The sequence below is a fragment of the Perna viridis genome, chromosome 11 (assembly GCF_037379345.1).
Source record: "Perna viridis isolate PV_CMFRI_1.1 ecotype Kerala chromosome 11, ASM3737934v1, whole genome shotgun sequence".
NCBI classification, from domain to species: domain Eukaryota; kingdom Metazoa; phylum Mollusca; class Bivalvia; order Mytilida; family Mytilidae; genus Perna; species Perna viridis.
The window spans coordinates 11,877,523-11,896,415 of record NC_142455.1 but is presented as its reverse complement, the minus strand read 5'-3'; the positions used below and the strand labels follow the sequence as shown (position 1 = coordinate 11,896,415).

General features: G+C 35.1%; 1 protein-coding gene across 3 annotated transcripts; it reads right to left on the bottom strand.

Moving 5' to 3' along the window:
• Positions 1-5,241: 5,241 nt before the first annotated feature.
• LOC148602998 (uncharacterized) lies at positions 5,242-17,765 on the bottom strand. 3 transcript variants are annotated; one of them, XM_088553045.1, is made up of 4 exons: positions 17,665-17,765; positions 8,781-10,289; positions 7,892-7,957; positions 5,242-5,722 (listed from the first exon to the last, which is right to left on the bottom strand). In XM_088553045.1, the coding sequence occupies exons 2-4, from the start codon at positions 10,174-10,176 to the stop codon at positions 5,316-5,318; spliced, it is 1,869 nt and encodes a 622-aa protein (XP_088409171.1). In that variant the 5' UTR covers positions 10,177-10,289; positions 17,665-17,765; the 3' UTR covers positions 5,242-5,315. The 3 variants fall into 3 exon arrangements, with proteins under 3 accessions (XP_088409171.1, XP_088409170.1, XP_088409172.1); XM_088553044.1 differs by lacking the exon at positions 17,665-17,765 and adding an exon at positions 13,720-13,865; XM_088553046.1 differs by lacking the exons at positions 7,892-7,957; positions 17,665-17,765 and adding an exon at positions 13,720-13,865.
• Positions 17,766-18,893: the final 1,128 nt, after the last annotated feature.

Genomic DNA, 18,893 nt, shown 5'->3' with positions numbered 1-18,893 from the left:
AATATATATGATGATTGTTTCCTATAGAAATAACACTTAAACTAACATCAAGGAAATACGAATTAATTTAACGAATTACCGGACAAAATTATAAAATTATTCTATTGCTATATTTTGATTAATCCTTTTTTACACCATCACCATCATTAAATAATTAAATAAATGTATTACAAGATCATCTTTCCCCGTGTCGCGGGGGACAATAAACAAATCTTCTATAGCTTCTTCCTATTGCAAAATCCCAATAGAGGTTTGTTCTGAAAAAAAATAGACAACATACTCTTGTACATTTATTAGATTGCTTAACTATTCCATCAACTTATTTGCTGATTGGGTCGTTACGGCTTGTACATGTATTGATTAAGGTTCCTTGCATTGTGTGTCTTTCATTTTTGTTTTTGATTGCAACTGCATATATCTTTCTAAATACTTATCTATTTATAATATGTATCTTTAGGGTTTATACACGTGCAGGTCCGGGTGTTAAAATAATAGGCCTGCAGCAGCGCTAAGCTTGTCGTCAAAAGCGATTAAATAGTGCTCAGAACCCTAGCCGGGGGCTAGGGCGCTCTGCCCTCAAAGTAACTGGGATGTGTGCCCCAGGTGGTGGAATGGGGTACCCCTGGCGTGTCCTTGTGTCCCATCCCATGTTTCATTTCATTATCATTTCATGTTCATTTTATCATCCATTTCATGTTCATTGTCTGAATATAGCTGAAATATTGCTGCTCAGACGTTAAACCCCAACAAACAAACAAAACAATCATTAATTATAGAATGCAATAAATACTGATATTAAGAATAAAGCTAGTTTAATGTTTAAAAAAAAGTTCACCAAATGTCATTGAATGAGAAGGAAAATCATTCTTAGACAATGAAGATTTATATGAGAAAAGGCCTTATCTTTAATTCTAAAAATTCGTGCAAAATAATTTCCTTGTCGAACGTTTTCCCCACACAATTCTTTTTCCGTGCCTATTGACTAAATTGACTAATTTATCGTTGTTTAACAAATTTAAATGATGGAACTACAGGAGGGTAACGCCTCTTGAAGTAAAATTACAAGTATCATTCTATGTTAAAGTACTTCATTTCAATTAAATTTCTTCCCAGGACTTCGTTTCATTATTTTTCACTTTTTTGTATTGCGTTGGTCTGTCAAAATTGCTGCAATTTTGTCTCTGTCCGTGTACAAATATGAATCAACACTGAAGTTTAATGCGTCCTTTATATATGAAACAGACATGTAATTAGACCTCGTCCTAAATGTTTTACATGTAGCATACATTTTATTTTGATTGTTTGCCTATAAATAGTTGAATATGTGTCCGTACAAAAGTAATTTTAGAGTGGAAAAGTAATGTTTCCTGGTAAAAAATGCTCGTTGCTATTGGTATATGATTGTTGTTATTAATGTTAGTAAATATTTTATAGAAATCAACATTTTCACTTCTTATTTGTAATTGGTTGCATATTCGTTCCTCTAAATCAAATCATGTGATTTGAAAGAACTGCACTTTGCAGATAAGGTTACAGACCACCAAATCAACCAATGAGCATTTGGAACGTACGCAAAAATAGTCCTACGCAGAAATTACCCCTGTTCCTCATAGTGCTGTGTTTGTTTGTTTGTTTCTTGGGTTTAACGTCCGAGCAGCAATATTTCAGCTATATTCAGACGATGAACATGAAATTGATGATAAAATGAACATGAAATGAAAAAAAAAAAGGATGGGACACACGGACAGTAGGGTCGACAAATTTTGATTGCCACTGGAAAAATATGGGAATTGGTAAGGTCGGGCAATTTAGCCTCCTGTGGCGGAGCGCAAAGGTTCCTACTCCTATCGAATACCACAGCAGGGTTTTTTAACGCGCGAGGAACGTGGCATCTTTCCCAACACGGTGCACTACTATGGTTTGCGGTCAGGTTTTCCGTATTATAGCCTGACAACCCCAGCATGTAACACGCCAGGGTTACCCCATTCCACCACCTGGGGCACACATCCCAGTTGCTCTGTGGCTAGGTTTCTGAGCACTATTTAGTCGCCTTATACGACAAGCTTAGCGCTGCTGCAGGCCTATTCTTTTAACACCCGGACCTGCACGAGGCCATAGTGCTGTGAAAAAAGTTCTCATCTTATTTAAAAAAATTAAACAGTTTCTGAAAAGAAAAACATTTCCGTACAATTTATAGGTGCATTTTGCTTCTTGCGATGTGAAGCCTAATCTCCATAATGATTTCTATATATACCCCTATCTTGTGAAAACACTGGGATTTCCCATGCTATTTATAGACCCTTCACTTCCGGTGACCAGCACTGCACTGCAAGTCTGCTAACCCCACATGCCATTCTGAGGATTGTGAGCTGACATATGTAGAATCATGCTGATATATAGTCCTCTGCAGGTTAAAGTTAAGGTAAAGTCCAGAGAAGCCATTGAATATTGTAAAAATTAGCATAGAAGCCTATGGGAAATGGAATAAGTGGTTTCTAGCCATAATTATCGGTAAAGTAGTACGGTATAATGGTAATGTATTGGTTAATAAAGAATTCCTTCGCTCTTATGCATAAAAATAGTTTGTTGTAAGCGATTTATTCTCTTGGTTGTTATCTCGTGTCTCGTTTTTATTCATTAATTTCTTACTCAACAGAAGCCATACGTATTAACAAAATGTAGCAAAACCCTTTATATACTGACGAGATATCTATGTTTAGTATTAAAACCCTTCATAGACTGACGAGATATCCATGTTTAGTATCAAAACCTTTATAGACTGACGAGATATCCATGTTTAGTATTAAAACCTTTCATAGACTGACGAGATATCCATGTTTAGTATCCAAACCCTTTATAGACTGACGAGATATCCATGTTTAGTATCAAAACCCTTTATAAACTGACGTGATATCCATGTTTAGTATCAAACCCTTAATATACTGGCCCCGTGCATGTCCGAGGGTTAAAAGAATAGGCCTGCAGCAGCGCTAAGCTTGTCGTAAAAGGCCACTAAATAGTGTTCAGAACCCTAGCCGGGGGCTAGGGCGCTCTGCCCACAGAGCAACTGGGATGTGTGCCCCAGGTGGTGGAATGGGGTACCCCTGGCGTGTTACATGCTGGGGTTGTCAGGCTATAATACGGAAAACCTGACCGCAAACCATAGTGGTGCACCGTGTTGGGAAAGATGTCACGTTCCTCGCACGTTAAAGAACCCTACTGTGGTATTCTCCCGGAGTAGGGACCATAGGGCTCCGCCACAGGAGGCTAAATTGTCCGACCCTATCCACCTCTCCCTATTTCCAGTGGCAATCAAAATTTGTCGATCCCATTGTCCTTGTGTCCCATCCCTTTCTCATTTCATCATCATTTCATGTTCATTTTGTCATCAATTTCATGTTCATCGTCTGAATATAGCTGATATATTGCTGCTCGGACGTTAAACCCCAACAAACAAACAAACAAAACTTAATATACTGACGAGATATCCATGTTTAGTATCAAAACCCTTAATGACTGACGAGATATCCATGTTTAGTATCAAAACCCTTTATAGACTGACGAGATATCCATGTTTAGTATCAAAACCCTTTATAGACTGACGTGATATCCATGTTTAGTATTAAAACTTTTTATAGACTGACGTTTATCAAACAAAATTAGGCCCAGAGAAGTGTTTTATCGAAATATTTTTTGGATTAATCATAAAAGTTTTTTTGGTTTTTTTGGTTTGTTTTTTTTTTCTTTAGCATTAAATCGTAGGTATTTTATTTTACAATTCTATGTAAGAATCAGGAAGGAGGTGGAACAACTAAACCGTACCTAGCAGCTTTTGGATTTGCCGATGAGATCGCCCTACTGTCGATCAAGTTCGACGAATACAGGACAAACCAACAGCCATAAAACAATAGGTAGAGAAAGCTCGGTTAAAAATCATTGCTGTAAGGACAAAAACTATGAAAATGAATGTGAATATAGACAAACCAGTGGAAATTGATGGGAAAGAGCTTGAGGACGTAGCTATTTGGGTTCAAAAGGAAGGAGGAGCTACTGATTATATCAAAGCATGGCTACAGAAGGCCAGAAATGCTTTTATTGTCCTCATTCAGGTTTGAAAATCCAACATTTACAGCATAAAGACCACAATAAAGATCATTAACAGTAATGTAAAGTCGGTATTGTATGGATCTGAGGACTGGAGGCTGATGGTGTCCAGAAGATGGTGCTACATAGGCCATAATTTAGATATAGGAAAGAAAATGAAGACACCAACATGGGCATCAGAAGACAAAAAGAAACGAGGAAAAGAACAACGGAGAAAGACAAGAGATGGGGTGGCAACTTTGGAAGGCAGCAGAAGAGGTTGCCAAAAACCGACCGAGGTGGAGAGATCTGTGTCTCGCCCTTTACTCCACGAGAAATGAAGAGGATAGGAGGAGGAAATGCACCTATCAAAAATATTTATCAGAATTTCAAAAGAACGGATTGACATCTGAATCATAAAATTTTGTTCAGCAATAAGCTTGTCCTATCAGTTCTAATGATAACTTCATTTTTTCTATTTTTAGCCCTACAAGGGGTGAGGCAAAAACCTAACAAACTATTGAGCCCTCGGTATGTTCCTGGGAACAATGTGTTAATATTTCAAAAACATCGGATGAGTTTTACAAAAGTTGTCTTCAATATACTAAAGTTAACGGACGAAATCGAAAACGACGACGGCAGAATACCATTATACGAAAAAATTGCGGTCCTATAAAAACATATTTTATGGTAATCTGGTTGTGCGGTTGGAACTGATTTAAGGAAGAATAGGAAAATTTTGCAGTTCATTTTACATGTAAACCTAGTAAATCATGTAATCATTCATTAAATATTAATTTGTTATTTTTCTAATCCTGCAATAAAAGTTGTAGTATTGTAGGAATCAACTTGTATTTGTATGTTAGTTGGTCCGTCCATTCGTTAGTCTGCTCACATTTCTTGTAAGGGCAACTCGCCTTCAACTGTTCAAGGGATTTTGGTGTAAATGTATTGCCAATACAATTGGAAGATTGGGCATCATATGTACATGTAAATGTGCATGAAGTAATGTATTTATTGTTAAGGGACTCCACAGGTAGATCATCTAACTTACGATTTTTACATGTTGAAACCTCGTTATTACAATTTTATAGTGAGGATTTGCAAAAGTATAATTCCTACTAGGCTACACAAAAATAGTCACAAATAATAGAATAGGTTATTTCTAATTTTACTTAACATAATGCATATCACGTTTCCTTATACTATTCATAATAAAGCGTCGCTACGCCTCAATGAACAGTAGCAGTCGTTCCCATTTTCATTTTTATAGGATGCCCAACCGCAAATTTCGAAGACCTCCCGACTTTCTGAGAGGTTTTCTTGTCACTCTGAGAAGAAGACTTCTTCTTTGAAAGTTCATCGCTAATTTTCTCTACAATGTCCCTTCTTTTCATATACATAAGGGTCGTTGTGAGGTCATCTAGCGTCGCCCTAGTGTGAACACGCCTCCATCGGAGTAATGCCTGTCTTGCTTGAACTTCCTGATTTTCACGCATGAAGTTCGTTATAATATCGTCAATATCAACACGTAAATTTTCTTCCCCTCGTGGGGGATGGAAAGGCAGCATACGGTATAGAGGTACCCATTCTTTCTCTATAGTCTGTGCTGTTACCCGGCATGCTTTATCAAGTTTATCTGAAACCAAATGAGTGGAAGAATTGAATCCCATTCTAAAATAGAAACGTTATTCACAATGTTGATTTCTCTTAAAAACTGGTATTAATGTATACTTGAAAACATGATTATAAAATAAAAAAAAACACAGAAAAAAAGAGAAACTTCGGCTTGCTATGAAAATAACTACAGTAAGAATTTATCAAACATATATTGACCTACACTTGGAAATTAATGGTAAAGGATAACTATTGACCAAACTTTACGACAAACGTGATGACTTTTCATTCAGAATTAACAATTTTCATCTGTGGCAACATCCCTTCAGCACCTGCGTATGGAGTGTTCATATCACAACTCATACGTTATGCCAGAGCTTGCCGAAACCACTCATACTTTTTGTATCGCGCTAGAATTCTAACAAATAGGCTTCTGGAACAGGGTTATGTTGCTACAAGATAAAAGTCATCACTACAGATGTTTTATGGTCGTCATCATGAACTCGTGAATCGTTATGGTGTATCCATCTGCGCCATGAAAACTGATTTATTCAACGTGTCATAGTTTTCCTTTCCACGTTTGTCAACCCCGGACTTGACTTTTTATGAGAACCTCGGCGGGTGTTTCTAAAAAAAGCAGAGGACGCTTACCTTACCGGTGCACCTGGTCCATGCTCCCAGTTTTTCGTGGAGTCCGAGTTGCTCATTTGCTTTTGTTACTTTGTATGTAAGATTTTAGATAATTCATGTTCTTTGTTGTGTATGTCTGTTTTCCATGTCTGGCCTTTGACCCTGGATAACATTCTTTTGATAACCGCTACAACCTTAGTTTCCTTGATTATTCTTAAATTTCGGGCTTAAATTTGTAGGTATTTTTATTAAAAAAAAAATTTCATCAACTAAAATTTTTTCCTTTCTGCTATAGTTTTCAAAACAGAGATCGTAAGCAACAAAAAACCATCAGCCTTTCGATCTAGATCAATAACCATTCCAAGGGGTTGTATTCCACTTTAACAGGCTCAACATATACAAAATTTCATCAATTAAAAGTCTGTTTTTTTTTAATTAAAGCCGAAACATCAACAAAAAATACTATCACTTTTACTCTTCAAGGGCAGTAATTTTCCAAATAAAGTAATTATACGACTACGATCAAAGAAAGAGTTTGTATGCATGGTCATACAAAACATTTTATCAAATGAAAGTTTTTTCCTCTCTGCATAGCCTTCCTTAAATCGACCTAAAATATTAAAGTTTTTGCTCACTTAAGTTCGTGATTTATGTAAATCTGAAGTCCATACATATACCTTCGCCAGGGTTCATGGTGAAAATGAGACAATCACTGAATGATTGTGAGTTATTTTAGTAGAGCATTTAGTTCGCTTGGATGATGAAGGCAAGCCAAAATCAGTGGCATGTAATATTGACTTAAATGAGTAACAAAATAAGTGTATTCCTTTTTCAAAACAAAAAACAAAAAACAAAAAACCACGACATTTTAGACCGATTTTAAAAGCTCATTAGTAATGTTTTATATGTGTAGCGCAACAGTTCGAATGACCTCAATCAGCTGTAATGCTAACCGATCATTTCATCTTTTAATGTAAACTTCCTGCCTTCATGAAATTAAAAAAAAAACACAGGTAGAACCCTTGTGTTTTGTACTTTTAAAGAGGTATATTTAAATCTCGTATGAACCTAGATATAATGACGGTTCTATGGCACCTATCTGCAACATAAGGTGGTGAAATAAAATTATGCAAATCATATACAAAAATTGCAAGTGCACGAAGTCGCAAACAATATTAACGACTTAAAAAGAAACAATTACCAGGTATGTAAAGAAATGGTTAATGTGCAAAAATTGGTTGCTTTGTTAGAAACTTTTAAATTAAAACATTTTCTGAGCCGTCCCGGATTCTCATCTTGTTATTGTTAAAAATTAGTAAAAATTGCTTTTAATTACTATTTGCAGTATTTAAGTAAATTAGTAATGGTTTTAAAAAAACAATATTGCGTTTGTATGTTAATAAACAGAGTAAAAGATATTAAGAACTGTTATTTATTTCCAAAACCAACAGAGAATAAGACAGCTAATCAACCGTATCAGGGGGGAATTGATTTAAAATTAGTACAAGTAATGAAAAAGAAAAATATTCAGTTATTTTGGGGGTTAGTGGAAGAATTTTACCTGAATACATCATGACGATCGGCGAGGGTGTCGTTAGAGACGGACTTGGTGATATTTCCGGTAAATCTGGGCAACAAAAATATTTAAACAGTTGTATTTTTAGAACTAAGATTAATAAGATATTAGAAATATATAGCGTAATATCATATATAATGTTATATTTAAAAGCATTGGGGAGGGGAATTGACGGTTACAAATCTATGTACGCTACTGTTACGGAGATTGATTTTATGGACGAAATACATATTAAGATAAAATTAGGAAGATAGTAAAATTTTGAGCCTATTCCACCAACTTAATATTGTTTACCTTTTGACCTCCATTGATTTGGATCGAAATCTAAAATATGGGTTTACAAGCGGAACATGTTATAAAGATTGTGAAAGTTTCATTAAATTCCATTCAGCCATGTAGGAGGAGTAACGGATAAAAGATGCCCCCCATCCCCATATTCATATATGACTAAGTCAATATTTTGCTTTGTGAAACCTCCAAATTGATTCATATTAAAATCTAAAAAAGAAGGTGCACAACTGGGGATATGTAATTGAGGGTATGAAAAAGTCATAATTCAATAGAAGAAAATTAGGATATCACGATATGACTCAAGCCACTCCCGCCTCGCTTAAATAAAATGGTTACTCTTAAGCAGTACATGTATCTCTAAATTGAGTCCCAGAAAGATCAACATCGTATAAAAAAAGCATGACTGACATAATGGTACATGTACTTGATAAAATATTATTGCTATGCTGATCACTTCAGCAAATGTAGAGGAATTTGTCTTTAACATTGAAAACCAAAGTTCTCCATGTGAAATAAATGAAAAATGAATGAAAAAAAAAAACATTATTCAAATTAGAAAAGGCCTTTTTCAGAGTAACATTACCTATTCCTCCCTTTTTATTCTTTCCTCCTTTTCGTTTACCATGGCTAAGTGGCATATTATAAAATAATTTCTTTAGCACCTCAGGACTTGTTTTAAAACGATGAATTTCTCGTAGCTTTAACACAGCAGTTTGAAGTCTATCATTTTCCTTTTCACGTTTTCTAAGTTCTCTGTCGGCTGCCGTAAAATCAACATTGATTTCTTTCATTTGTTCTTCGCGTTTGTGTTTCAATTCTCTACGAAATCGTAAAAATTCCAGTTTTCGTTTAATATCGTCTGCTTTTCGTTCTAATCCCGGTTGTTTTGACTTTAAACTTTCTAATTCTCCAATAAGTCTATCGTACTTTTCTTTTTCCTTTTTAGTGGCATATTGGAGAACTTTACGCCTCTCCTCCCTTCGGATTTCCTTTACCTCAATTTCGACCTCTGTGTCTCTCAGTTCTTCTAGAATAGAGTCCGCTTGAGTTTTAAGAGACTTCTCTTTGCTAGCAAGCCGTCTTAATTCACTAACACATTCACTTATATCTCTTTTACAAACTTTGCGTTTGTGATCTAACGAAGAACATTTGACCTGAAGGTCACGCAGTACTCGGCTGACCTCGTCTCTTTCCTTTTCTTTTTCAACTATGTCAAGTTGAATATAGGTGGCGTAACTATCGTCTTCCTGTATCCACCTACGTATTTCCGCTACACTATCCTTAATGTTTTGAACCGCCTGGCAGAACATGAATAAAAATGGCGCATACTTAGCGTCAAGTCTTTCGGCATAGCTACGAGCTACGGACCCAAAGTCTGATAATTTTATTCCTTCCTCTGATTCAAATTTATCTGCCATTCCCGAAATTTCGGTCAGGTTTGTGCTTACTGCGAGAATAAATTCCCTTCGTGTCTTTTCGTAATTGATACCAGTTTCTAAGAGAGGATCTGCCTTTATGCTACAAAAACTTAAACAATATTTCTTCATAAAGTTCAAGATTTGTAACATGTTGTCAACAACTTCTTCGAAGCCATGTCTAAGAACGTTTAATATTTTGTTAACACATTCCAAGACCGTTTGTACTGACTCCATATCGAATTTCACTTCTAAAGTCGGATCCCCAAGTGCTTGTTCGTAGGAATCAAAGAGGTCTTGTACATCTAGTTTTGACATAATAACTGGCTTTTTAATGTAACGAAGGATTGTTTGAATGGAAGGCAGGCTTCGTCTGAACTCATCATCTAGACGCTTATCTGAGCCGGTAAAGGAGTTTTGTAGCATTATTAAACGATATTCGACCCTTTTGAGACCGAGCTCCACCGACTCGTAGAAACGTTGAAGATCTTGGGGTCTCTCTAAAGATAAATTATCTATTGTCTGTTTCTTACGGTTAAATCCTAAATGAGTGGTCGGAGGCATCGTGAGGTTTTTCTGAATTAGACGAATGCAATAGTTGTATATTTGCAAAAGATGGCCATCAGAAACTACTCAGTAATTAGTAGAGTTGAGTTTTTTTCAGCTTCCCTCCATATCTGAAATTAAAACAATTGATGAAAATGCATTATTTTGCGTTGTAATTAATGCACTGTTCTACTTCGTACGATTGCAAAATAGTTCTGCTTTATTTGTGCGTAGTCCGGTCTGTCCGCCACTGGTGGTGTTCCCAAAGAGAATACATGTAGTGACGGATCCAGAGGGGGTGCAGGAGGTTGGCACCCCTTTTTTTAGGAAAATTTGTCATTTTCATGTGTAAAACCGACAAAATATAGAAAATAATGTCCTAGCACCCCTCCCCCTTTTCTGAGGATCCTCGGATGGCATCCATCCTTTCCAAAGTGTCTGGATCCGGCCCTGACATTAAATTATATTAATCTAAACAGTTTCGTACTTTTTATCAAATTAAACTAATGTAACTTGTCTGGCAAGCTTTGCTTTATGATGGATTATTCTAACTTTAAACCTACCTTATCAAAATTGCGCAGTTTTACACATTTTTTAAATTCTGTTTGCAAGCGCTTGTTCGTTCATGCATTCAGATACATACATTAAGTGACTTATAAATAACCAGGGGTTTCCCATCATAAGTATGAAATGCTCCCATCATAAGTTTGAAATGTGACATGTTCACAGACACGTTCACTAAAGGTCGAAATTTGGTATCTGTTTATTTCTTAATTTCTCTACTCCGTCATGTTATTACGAGCAACTGCACTCTTAAAGAGTAACAGACTGAAAAAGAATAAGACGTTGTCACGACGGAAAACCAAACATATCTGTCCGAAATCTATCACAACAAACGTGGATTTCCAGGATAATCTTTTATGTTATTTAAGACGGTACTTGGCAATATTCAACAATAGGTTAAGAAAAGTTTATTCGAAATCAGACAGGCTTACATTATATTCGTACCACATTCAATTTTCTTAAACCCTGCCAAGCTTTCATTTGAAACAGAATGAAACCAACCTAAGTTACCTTGATGCTTACATGATACTTATTTAAAATGGTTTACACAGGCGTTCCAATGATTTGTAAGAGTTGTGTCTCTTAACCTAGGTCCACTATAACCATTATAAAGAGTACATTAATATCAACGAATAAAGGGGTTTTGGGTTTATTCAGGATACATTTGTACATAATTAAAGAGGTTTCACGATATTTAATATTTCTTAATCCATCAACTCACGTAAGAACTGACGTTTATTTTAATAATCTATGTTATGTTTTTCAGTACGATTTCCAAATCTGAGGATTATTGAAAATCCCAATGACCTCGCTGGCCTTGTATACTATTACATGTTCTTTATTATAGACTAACATGGCAATATTGCTACACATACAGGCCCCATAAAATTTTGACACGTCATTTTGAAATAATAAGACAAACTAGAAAACAATGCTCTCTAAATCGATACCTACCTCTGTATTCCCAAAACGTGTAGGATGTTTGTTTGTTTGTTGGGGTTTAACGTCCGAGCAGCAATATTTCAGCAAAACGTGTAGGAGGAGTTACGGATACGAGTTTTGTACCCTATATATATATATATATATATATATATATATATATATATATATATATATATATATAAATACACACAAACACACACAAACACACACACACACGATACCCATGTTTTGTTGTGGAGAACACTCAAAACCCATTCAGATCAAAATTTTAAATACACATTGCACATTTTCAATATATAATAAATATTTTGCGAAAGTTTGATTTCTGTGATGTTTGAGGAGCAACGAATGAAAAATTGGTGCTTTTTTGTGTAACGGGAGTACGGACGAAACCCACAGGTACTATCGCTATGTATTCCAAATTGTCAAGCGACGGCTTTAAAAATACTCATAGTGACGAAATTTTAGTGAAGAAACAACCGTGTTTTTCCTTTATCTATATATACTACTACAGAAAGGCAAATGTGCAAAGACCGAAGATAAGCTGAGAAATCTAACCACTAAAAAAAACATACATATGAACATAAAGAGACACAAAATAATCCCGGACTTGGGGCATGTGCAAATTACATAGCCTTGATTTAGCGCGTATTTCAGCAGTATAAATCGATTGTAAATAGTAAAAATATGTTCCTTACTCGTAAACAAATCTTCAGTCCAGTAATTTGGACATCAGATTATTTGGACATCAGATTATTTGGACATCAGTTATATAATAATCTAAACGAGTAACAATGACGTAAGAAAGTGCGCTAAGTCAGGCATTGTTTGGTGCCTATTTATGTTCATTTGTTTTTGTTTTGTTTTTGTCTTTTTTTAGTGGGTAGGAGAAAAGGGGAATGGTGAAAGGAGAGGGGATGGGAGAAAGGAAAAGAGTGTGAGAAAGGGGACGGGAGAAAAGAGAGAGGAGGTGAGCTTAAGAAGAAAGGGAGCGAGAGGACAGACTGAAAGACTGAAATGTACAAAAATAAGAAAAAATGAGCTGGAAAGCAATTAATTCGTGAAATACAGCTTCAAGAAAGTATTAATAAATGTCATAGTAATAAAAACGAACTCCTATATGTGTTTTCAGAAAAGCAGAGGACGCCTACCCTACCGGTGCACCTTGTCCATGCTCCCAGTTTTTAGTGGAGTCCGAATTGCTCATTTGCTTTTGTTACTTTGTATGTATGATTTACCTTATGTTCTGGTCTTTGTCCCTGGATTGCACTCTTTTGATTACCGCTATAACCTTGGTTCCCTTTATTACTCTTTCACATATTTGTAATAGTTATCATGACAAAATCTTATTGTAATTTTCTAGCAATTGATGAAGGGGCAATTTGACAGAAACTGACCCCTTGTTCGCCCCTAGTAATTTTCGTTGTTTTCATGGTGTATGTACGATATTAACCTAGCTTTCAAATTCTAAACGAAATGTGTGACTTCCATTGAATTTTATAATGCTCTAATGGAATCTACGAATACGTGTAGCTATTTACGACGCATCAAGGAATCGATGTGTCCACTTGTGTCCGTGGAAGTAGACACAGGAGCCCTGGCCACAGGCACTAGTTGATCTTGTTCGTAAGTCAGTCTGTGGTATATGGACACTATTTCCTTGCCCTCATTCGGAATTAAACTGACAGAGTGTCTAGTGCCTGTATCCTGACGTACTGTGAAGATGGGAAACCGACAGCTAAATACCAATCAAAGTGTCACACAGTGGACAAGGACGGACATTAGTTCACAGTAATCCTTAAGTTACCTTGGTATAAAAATGATATGACTAAACGTGTGGAATTCGCTTATTTAGAAGGTATGGAATAATCATAAAGAAGATAAATTTATGGAGTCTGGGGAAAAGAGGTCCGTGAATGTAACCTGCAATGGGAAAATTAATTTGTGTATAATTTAGTAAGAAATTATCATTTATTAGAGATCTAGTGCTGTGTTTTTGAAACTTAAGGGGTATTTGTGATTGTATAAATATGAATATAATTTAATTGTACATACCTTAAAATGCTTCATTTCCACTAAAATTCGTAAAGTTTTAAAACATTTTTTTCACATTGTGAGAACGCCATTATAACAAATCTACTTAGGTCTTAGTAACCTAACGTGACAACCCCTTTCATCGGTTGAATAGAAAGTTTTTTTTTCAAATTGTGTGTATTTAAAAACAATATCAATTGCATTTCTTTGTTTTGAATAAAAGGCGTGAAATTTTATTAGTTTTCATTTGGTCTAGCATTATACTATTTTTTAATGACCTTACATTTAATTGGGTGTATCGGTGTCAGCTGCTTATAATTACATTTGCCAGTTTCAACATTAATAGTGTGTTAATATCAATACGCACTCGTGCGTTGTCGTGGATACAAACGGAAGGGTCGATCCTTGTGTGAAAGTGACGACCCACGCAAGAAAAGCTAACATTTTACATATATACTGAGTGTTTCCAGAATATTAATCCGCCAAGCGATAGTAAACCATTTCAACTATCCGCAACTGACTGCTTATACACAAGTTAAGCTCTAAGGTGATTAAAATCACTAACATGATATACGTTACATGGAATTGTAAGCTAATGCGTCACGTGCTAAAATTTGGCAAAAACCTGGACCCTTTTTTCTGGATCTCTCTCCCCCATTTTTCCTTGTGTACCTGCGCCTAGAACCTAAAATTCCTATCAAGTGTACATCATTCGTGTATTGCAAAATCGTTTCTTCTTACGAATAAAAGGTTGGAGTACATCACAGGTTCTTGAATACAGTGGGTATTCAAGATCGCCTTACACGCCAAAGAGAGAGAGTATGTGTGTCTGACTATCTTGAATTTCATGCTCACTGTGCACAAGACTCTGTGTGTTCACCTGTGATTTAAATGTGTATATAATTTATAGTATGGGAAAACAACTGCCTACTCGACAGCACGTCAAGTTTCTGGCTAGTTCTCTACGCTTATTCGCTAAAATAAACAAATATCCTGTCTTGCAGTCTGATATTATCTTGTATCATGTCTATATAATAAAAGGGAGCAACCAATTTGTAAATTTCAAATCTATATCTTTATTTTTAGAAAATATAGGTCCCGTTTTTTTTCGGCGGAGCCTAGTGCAGATTTTTTAAAACTTAACTTTAAAGACAAAATATTAGAATACTAATAGATCTTGCTACTTCATCTACTTATTTTTTTTATTATTTTATTTTATTTTATTTTATTTTATTTTATTTTATTTATTTATTTATTTTTATTTTATTTTTTTTGGCCTGTCTTGCTTTTGTATTTCTTGAAATTTGCGATCCTGCTTTTTTATTCTAAATTTCATCCTAGTCCATAAAAACCAAATTGTAGTTCCCTAATAAGTGTATATCATTGGGTTTGAGATGTGGCGTTTATTTGTTAACTTCATGCTCATACATGGCGTTCGTACATTGTACTGCACAATATTCACACTAGAATCAGCATTGTACTGCACGATATTCACACTAGAATCAGCATTGTACTGCACGATATTCACACTAGAATCAGACTAAATCTGTACTTTTCCATACATAGTTTCTACTTGTATTTTTTGTGTGTGGGTTGTTTACCATTATGCATATGATTTCATATACTCAACCCCTACCCATACTTATCAACCGTCTCAAAATAAAAACTTCATTTTACCAAATTCAATTGAAGATTGTAGATGAGGGTTGTCCATTTAAACAAATCGCTCCCCGTCTGTATGATATCATATAACAATACATTTACTAGAATCTTTCCGCTTAACATTCTAGAAGTGTCACTGATTGAATTTTCACATGCTGACAGATTTCTATATTAGTTAGAATTCCTTAGAAATACACGTAACATGTTAGATAATAATTATTGCCTGTTTAATATAGAAATAATGTATTGTGATCCAACCAAAGATCAGATAACTCTGTTCTCTTTGACAATGCCCTTTCATGGTTGATTAAGATCCTTTCTAGTTCTCGTTAATTTGACTTTCACGAAGAAAGGAAATACTCTCTTTTTTTATACTTTTAATGTATTTTTGTTGACACGTACTTTCAGCGTGAACAATGGACCGTCATGGTAATGTTTAATTACCAAATATAGTGTTTATTTTAATCATATACGTGTATGCTTAATTTTAAACTGTATAGAATGACGGAGAGGTCGTGGTTTGATATTTGCCAGTTTGTTGCATTTAAAGAATTTTGAAGTACAAGACTAAAATAGCTTTGGTACAATTATGGAGCATATTTCACAATTTTACATATCGTAATTTATAGATTCCAATTAAATAATGTATTTCTGCGTGATACCACAGGCTTAGCGTATTTATTTCAAGTGATATCCCAAGGCTGACGCTAGTTGATTATATTTTTTTAGTAAATTGTTTTCTGTGCCAAAATTATCATTTGAATTGGCCATATATCTAATAAGTATTTGCCTAAATGTGTTCACTTTAGAAAAGGCACAAAAAAAATACATAAAAACTGGTTACAGTTTACTCGACCACATTAAATGTATACCAATTACCAAGTATTTGTTTAAAGATTAAAAGTAACTCACTAAGTGAGTGCGAGATTCTTAAAATTTTAACAGAGAAATGTTCAAGTAATAAAACCATTATGGCAGCTAAGTGCATGCAATATCATGTTTAAATTTATAGTGCAACACTTCGACGAGATATCGACCTCGTTCGTGGACCTCGGTTTATATCTCTTAAGTGTTTCATAAAACATGATATCATATGCAATGAGCTGCCATAATTGTGAAGTACTAACTATACAACTTAAGACAATATAGAGCCTAGTTACGAAATTATGCCATTCACATCATCGGCAGATCCAGGGGATCCTTGTGTTGGAACCCTTCCTTTTGTCGGAAGATTTCATGCAGAATTTGGGCAACAATTTGTAATAGTTTAAGGCGGTAGACCTACGGTAAGGAACACTACTCTTGAAATCAGTGATATGTTTGTGTCATATTCAATTTCATTAAAGCCCATCAACCTTTCATTTTAAGTAGAATGTAATCGATCCACGTTACTTTGATGCTTGCATGAGATCGATGTAAAATGCCGAATACAAACGTTCCAATGATTTGTAAGAGTTGTGTCCCTTACCCTAGGTCTACCTCTTTAAGGTTGCTTAGAAAGTTAACCAAAAAACCGGCTTATCATCTTATTTTCCCTATTTGCATGACCATTATTTAAACGTGTACTTAAAACTTGATATACAGCATTGGATATAGATCGATTCTGGTCATGTCTTGTTTAAAAATACAACTTAAACCGATGAAGATGGATATCATAAAGGTTGGCAAAGTTCTTTAAATAATTAAATCATGAAAAGGCGGAACTGCTCTCAGATCTACAATCCTAACCAATCCATTACAAAAAAACATCCCATACTTTTCCAACTTTCATAATGTCTCTACCAATTAGATACAAAAGTCATTTAATTTCGCACCAGTAACTTTCCCTTAAATTTTATTTCACAATGGTGTACTAAGAAGTTAGTGTAGATTTTGAGCATGTTTGGTGTGAATTTACATGTACGCTATTATATCGGATTTGCAACATATTAGAGAAGAAATGAACAGTTACATTTTGTATAACAAAATTACCGAATTGATAAAATCTTTGCAGAAGTCTTTGGGAATAGTAAAAAAGCGAAGTCTGTGTAACGAATGGTAGTATCAAGGTAAAACCCGGAAAGTTTGAAATCACTGCTATGGTCCTGACTTGGTATAGGTGTTTCCGAAAATTAAAATAAGCAATTTGTCGAAATCGTCCACAATACGCAGGAGGGAAAGTAAGAATTATCAACAAAAGCGTATTGATAAGGCCTGTTTGGGTTTCTCCTATTCTTGAAATCAGACCTTGTCTCTGTATTCTTATTTTCTAGTCACTCTTCGAAACACAATCATAAACCCCAAAACCTGTCTAAGAACACTTACCGCTAATACGAAGCAAGAAGACTTCACAATAACAAATATAAGACTGACACATGTATGTAGGAACAATTTAAATCCCGAACACTTCTGTACAGGAGATAAATATTTTATGATATGAGTATATCCATAAGAAAACCAGAATCCTAAGCTTTTTTTATTTTGTTGTGTTCGTGTCTCGTTTCCTTTGAAAGGATTTAACCACAAAATTGACCCAGTACTTTACAAACAATATTTTACTTTATTATTTGAGAAACAATCAAAAGTTTAATATGTTAAGCTTTAAATCAGATTGGATCGGATAACTGAAAGATTTAATATTTAAATACATCTGGTATGTAAAACGGCGCGGTAGGTGTTGTTTTCTGATTCCAGTTCAAGGACAAGCTCTAATAAACAATAAAACCTGTTCTAACCATTTCATTCATATAACTAGAATCATGCATAAACCATACAATTTATCCCTGTCTAAACTAACCATTTAAAACTTGTACCCTGTCTACAAGCTATGTTATTTATAACTGGTAACCTGCCTTAACCACGAACCTTTAAAACTGGAACCTTGTCTATAAACTATGCTATTTATAACTGGAAACCTGCCTTAACCACGAACCTTTAAAACTGGAACCCTGTCAAAACTATATCATTTATAACTGGAACCATGCTTAACCCATACAATGTATAACTGGAACCCTGTCTAAACAATACCATTTACAGTCGGAAGCCTGTCTTAACCATTTTATTTATAACTGAAATCCGAACAGTCACAAATTAAGTAAAATTCTATTTGTTTTGCAAGCGATCAGGGAAAAAATATTAGACCAGGGGTGGATCCAGACGCGTCGAAAAAAAAGGGATGCTAGCCGGAGTTCCTCGGAAAAAAAGGGGGATGTTAGGCATTATTTACCTTTTTTGTCATATTTACACACGGAAATGACAAATTTTCCAACAAAAAGGCGGGGTGCTAACCCCCTGCACCCCTGGATCCGCAATGTAGACTGAGTCAGTCAAATCGTACAATGATAAATTTGTCCGGTTGACCAAGTAGTCCATATGTAACTATTATGTATGTGTATTCTAACATTCTGCACAGCGTTACCAAGGGCTAAATTAGGCCACTAACGTACATGTCCTTCTCGTCTAATATATCTTTTTCCATGATCTTCAATAAATATATAAATCTTTATCTATTATATTAGATATTTATCAAAATTGTATATAGCTTTAATTATCTC

Excerpts from the sequence above, each read along its gene's own strand:
- LOC148602998 (XM_088553045.1), bottom strand. The coding sequence starts at position 10,176 with ATGCCTCCGACCACTCATTTAGGATTTAACCGTAAGAAACAGACAATA. Across the intron at positions 7,958-8,780 it reads GAATAAAAAGGGAGGAATAG|ATTTACCGGAAATATCACCA; the intron begins GTAATGTTACTC and ends TTTGTTGCCCAG. Across the intron at positions 5,723-7,891 it reads GATCGTCATGATGTATTCAG|ATAAACTTGATAAAGCATGC; the intron begins GTAAAATTCTTC and ends ATTTGGTTTCAG.